This window comes from Homalodisca vitripennis, chromosome 3, assembly GCF_021130785.1.
Source record: "Homalodisca vitripennis isolate AUS2020 chromosome 3, UT_GWSS_2.1, whole genome shotgun sequence".
Lineage (NCBI taxonomy): Eukaryota > Metazoa > Arthropoda > Insecta > Hemiptera > Cicadellidae > Homalodisca > Homalodisca vitripennis.
The window spans coordinates 126,231,290-126,237,261 of record NC_060209.1 but is presented as its reverse complement, the minus strand read 5'-3'; the positions used below and the strand labels follow the sequence as shown (position 1 = coordinate 126,237,261).

Here is a 5,972-nt window from a genome sequence, read left to right as displayed (position 1 = left end):
TATAATCCATAATTTAAAAATTATTTATATAGGCCAGAAGGTTTTAGTTTAGATATGTCAATAACGTATATTCAACTAGTTTAGTGTAAAATGATATGTTATTAAAATTGTATAAAAACCTATTAGGCTTAATGGTACTATGAATAGTAAATAATTTTATATTCACAATATCTAAGCCAGATATACGCAAGTTGTTATCTTTCTTTTATAATAACTCATGAATTGTAATGTAGGTACTTAAGCTCAAACAGTCTCCCGTATTACAGTTAAGATGTTGCATCGTATTACGCATGAGTGTAATACAGATACATCAACTATTATTACCAATAATAAGCCTCTTGGCACCTTTAATTAAGACAGATGACACCCGTGAGCCATACTATACTATAATATAATATACCTCCACGCTCACGTTTGGTAGCAATTATCAAATTATATCATATCATTAATGACCTTCTTAATAAGGCACCAGTATTCAAATATACAGTTATTTCTTGAAGTATAAGAAAGTATGAACGCTAAAAATATTCATGTCATAGTGAACTAAATACATTTCCTGGTAGATAAGGTGCATAGAAGATTTCAAATAACTTTTCTGCACTTCAAGAATTAAAGAATTTTGTTAATTTACAAATATGTGTTAATATTTAAAGAAATGGGAAATAATTGGTTTCTCTGCAATTATATGATACAGTTCCCAAAGGTGAATTTCGACAAATAATGTGCATTTTGCCTTAAAGTGAAATACCTTAAACTGGAGGTAGATTACAATATGTATATATATAACAATGCAACCGCTACTTCTCTTCTAGAGATAGATCCAAATGACAGAAAGTATTAAATTTTTGACTGAACTAAACTTATTAGATCTTCCTTGACCGCCAAACGCTACTATAGCGCTGGAAATACCGGAAGGAGATTATTTTAAATGGAACTATATGCTTTTTTACTGAAGAAGACTTTTTAGGCCTATGTATGTATATACTTTCTTCAAGTTGACTACAATTTTAACGCTACTAGTAGGCACCAAAAACAAATTAATTCAAAAGTATATTAAAATGTCAAAAGTTCTGGTTTTTTACCAGGTTATACATTTAATACAAACGTATTATATATTAGTTTAATCAGAGCAACAATGCAAACGCTACTACGGCACTGAAAACAGATTACCAAATTACCGGAAGTAGACATATTTTGACCGAAGAAGACTTATCAGACCTATTTATGTATATATTTTCTTGGTCGGAATAACAATCAAAACACTACTACGGCACCGAAAATACCTCAAACTGGAAGTAGATTACAATAGCCCGAAGCAAACAACATTTGAATGAAGAATACTTTTGAGACTAAGATATAATTTTTTCTATTTTATGGGTATAATGAAAACTTTGCTAGGGAAACTTATAATTTTACAGGAATAACTTACTAGGGATCGGGAGAAGATTTACAAGGATCGGATACGTTTTGACTAAAGTAGGTCTCCTAGGTCGAATGTGTATATATTTGCTTTCTAGAGAACAAGGCAAACTCTATTATGGCGTGAATATAATATATTTAATCGGAACCAGAAATGGTTCTTCTCACAACAAACCTGAAATGAGAGCCTGTGGAAAATGTTTTTACCTGTTGAACCACTTAGCAATGAATACTAAAATAATACGTACCATAAACATTACTACGTACATTATTATATTACTAGGATTGCTATCGACTTAGTATCTGTCCACTCTGGACTTAAATCCTTCAAGTGTTACTGAAGGATTCATTCCAATATTATGAAATGTATGTGTAGAGAAATTTCTGTATTTCATTGGTACTCCTCAAAATTGATTCACTTTGCAACTGCACGCCTCAAAAAATTGCCCTGTAAACATAATTTTGGTTATTATGAAATTGATCAGGTGATTGGGATATCAGCCAGTGACAATCAATCATTTTCATTACTATCATAATACAATTATACCTCATAATGTGCCTGTTATTTAATAGGAAATCGCGTAGAAAGTCGTGGGTAACAGCTAGTATATAATAAAACTAGCTGTTACCCGCGGCGTCGCACGCAAGTTTTAGAACCAAAGTCCTTATAAAAAGCAGAATACCCGTGCTTCGCTACGGGAAAATTATTGATGAATCTTACTGCAGGATTTCAGGAGTTCTATAAATGAAAATTAATTAAATGAGTTTTCATATTATTAACTCGCCGTTTTTCTCATTACTTTTGCTTCAATGTTTTCAACTCCTCCTCTTTTAATTTCTTGTACTGATTTTACCTAACTCAATACTTTAATAGTCACTGGATTATATCACAACAGTTATTAAATCATAAGCTGGATTGCTTTACGGAACTTACAATACTTCTTTGTAGACAACATTCTTTGTTTTTCCACGAGGCTGAAGGATAGTTAAACTATCAGCAGAGCTAACTCGTGAGCAAGCGACATATAACTGGCCATGAGAGAAGCAGTCTTCCCTTAGATCAACACCGGCCATTTTTAAGGACTGCCCTTGCGATTTATTTGTCGTCATAGCAAAGCAGAGTTTGACAGGGAACTGTAGTCTTTTAAACTGAAAATGGTAATCCGATGGAATTAAGGGGATAATGGAATGCGTGGGATAAAAACCTCTTCCCCCTGGCCACATCCAGTGTATATTACGGCTTGTATAACGTGTCTGCGCAACGCTTTGATTTGTAGCCTAGTTCCGTTGCAGAGCTTAGGTGGAACCAGGTTCCTAAGCAACATTATTGGAGCTCCAACTTTGAGGTAAAGATGATGTGGTGGAATGCCTGGAGGATTAAGCGTGTGCAAGAACTCTACTGGGTAGTGTACCGCATCTTCTATTTCCACCACCGACTGGTAATGGACAATCTCAGATGGCAGTTTTTCCAATAATAGGTTATTAATACTTTCAGCAGTGTCATTTTTAGGTGTAAGGATAGTCTTTTAATTCGACATTTTTTAAATCTGCATAAATCTTTTCAATCAATATTTGCAAATCACATACTATTTCACACAAATCCTTTGGAATATTGACTTCGCCATTTTCTTCAGGCAAATTTCCATTACCTATCTCTAAAAGTAAACTTGAAAACTCGCCTGCCTTTAAACTGCCTTTAAGATGAACCCTCATATTGATTTTCAAGGAACAAACTTGGACTTTAGGCCAAAGAACTGATCTCTTCACACAGGCTTTTACTTCATCAGCTCGAGTTCCTCTTGGTACAACTGGCAAAGTCTGTCTGAAGTCTCCAGCCATTAAAAGCGTGACTCCACCCATAAGTTTTCGAACATGTTTATTTTGCCACACTTATCGATATTTTACAACATAATTAAAATCCAAGAACCCTGATGAGCTTACTTTCAGAGGGCAAAAAGTACAACATTCAATTAGAGCGTATTCAACTAACGTTTTATTTGGCAGCATTCAGTGATCTACGTCAAAATAAATAGCATTCTTATTATAACATATTTTCTAAAATTTCCCATGGATTCCTATTTATTCTGGTAGATTTTAAAGTTGCATGGTAAAAAATAGCCACACCAATATTATCCAACTAACGTTTATATGGCTACTTTTAGCGATGTTTTACAACACTAATATTGCCTTTCCTAAGTATTTCTTTAACTTTTACTGTAGTATACTGTTTATTTTAGTAGGTTTTACAGTTCCAAACTCGAGAAATAACTATAAAAGTACTTTGGGAGTGCTCAAAGTGGCTAAATTGAGTCCAAAAATTAGTTTGCAAACTATCCACGTTTAAACCACTTAAAAGACGAATTTTTCAAAACCCAGCCTTATTGCACATCTACATCATAAGTACGACCACCATGCCAAATTTCAGGATTCTGGGTCTTGTCGTTGTTGAGATGAGTGAGTGAGTGAATGAGTGAGTGAGTGGATCAGTCAGTGGTATTTGGATTTTATAGGTATCTATAGATGCTAATCATCACCTGACTCAAACATCAGGTCAAAATTTCTATTCAAAATGATTTATTTTATATACTACCTCTATAAACGTCAACACTATTTGTAGGCTTAATAAAAAGTGTAAATACTGGCTCGACCCCACTTAACGGTTTACGCTTCACTCATTCATTCTATCAATCCCACAAACTCCACTTTGCGAGGTTAGTTAGTATTCACTTGTTCTATTGAACAAAAACTCAACTGTAAGCCAGGAAAATTGGCTGTACTGCTGTTTTTGCGTTTATTCCACAAAAACTGCCACTAGAGTGGATTTTTATTCCCGTCGAACTGCTTTGAACCTGGAGAGTGATGTGTCATGCTTCACATGGAACCATCTTGATATTTGGCTATTAAAACGGTGTTGAGAGAGTTAATGTATTTTATATATATATATATATATATATATATATGTATGATATATATATATATATATGTATGATATATATATATATATATATATATATATATATATGTATTGTCCCGAGTTAGCGAAGATAAACTTCACCGGAAGTCTCCTCAATCGCAACAGGAGGTCTCGGAAGCGCGCCCCTCCCAAACTCGGAGCAAAGAAAAAAAAAAAAAAAAAAAAAAAAAAAAAAAAAAAAAAAAAAACAATCACATGCCACTAATGGGAAGAGACACAAAGAGAGACAAAATATCCAGTACATGATATATATATATATATATATATATATATATATATATATATATATATATATATATATAACATAACATAAAACAATAACATAAAATAATAATAACTATTTGAGAGCACTGTTGCCGTAATTCTGTGCCTTGGCAGTGCGGGATAAATATATAGACGATCAAAAATAATTAAAATATTCAGTCATTTAGTACAAACTTAAACCATGATCCTTCTCCCCTTTAGCAAACTTATATACACGTTTTTTTATTTGAACTTACAATCCGTTAATAACTTAACTTAGAAATAAAAATTTCACAAATTATTTCGATCACATAAATAATTTCCTATCCAAAATAACAACCAATGAGACTAAAAACAACACTTTTAGAATGTTTAAATAAATTATTGTTAGTTTAACCACATCAAAATATTAATTATGAGTGCAATCTCTTTTAACACGTACAAAACAATCGTTTATCTCAATAATTGTAATCTTTCTCTGATATTTTTCTAATTGGTTTCACTGAATATGTTTCTTCAAAATTTAAATTATGTTTTAAGCCATGTGCCACTACAGGTAGCTCTGTCTTTTTATGTTGATATGCATATCCGTGCCCTGTCATCCTTGTTCTAAGAGAATTTACTGTTGAGCCAGTATATAATCTTGAGGCCATAACTTGCACTGAATTTGATAAACAATATGTTTTTATTCACATGATAAGTCTTTAAATATACTGTATGATTTTTAAAGTAGAGCACATGTTGCACACTAAGCATCTGGGTTTATTGTAAGGTTGATATCCAACTGTAACGTTTTCTTGGTGCTTAGGTAATTTTGCTAAAAGCTAAATTAGCTAAAATATCTTTCAAAACTGGTGGTTTTCTAAATCTTATTTTGGAGTGTATTAGAAATTTTTGTTAGTTAAAGCAGAGCTGTCCAATAAATTGTATGCTACTCGAAGTATATTTTTAATTTAATAAAGTACTGGGTGGTATTTTGTTAAAAATTTTTGATCATTACTGCCAAATTTAGATTTATTTGTTCCAATTGATAGTGACTTAGTGTTCAGTTTGTTGTTTAAAAGTTTGCGTGGATAACCCCGTTTAGAAAATGCTGATAGACTCAGAAACTATTTAACTGATTGTAATGAAACTAAAAAAAACCTTTTTACAAACTAAGGCTTTAATCAACAAAATTCAACTAGATAACCTTAGATATTCAATCAGAATGTATAAACAATTACTTAATATCTTCTTTAATTATAACATATGATCTAGTTATGTTTACATGGAGTAAATTATATAACATTCTCCCCCACTGAATTTAGGAGGTAGTCATTGAAACGTTCAGGGATCC

General features: G+C 32.3%; 1 protein-coding gene across 1 annotated transcript; it reads right to left on the bottom strand.

The window, feature by feature from the left end:
- Window positions 1-2,591: 2,591 nt before the first annotated feature.
- Window positions 2,592-3,279, bottom strand: LOC124358346. Its single transcript, XM_046810647.1, has 2 exons — window positions 3,154-3,279; window positions 2,592-2,855 (listed from the first exon to the last, which is right to left on the bottom strand). Exons 1-2 carry the CDS (start codon window positions 3,277-3,279, stop codon window positions 2,592-2,594), a joined length of 390 nt encoding a protein of 129 aa, XP_046666603.1.
- Window positions 3,280-5,972: the final 2,693 nt, after the last annotated feature.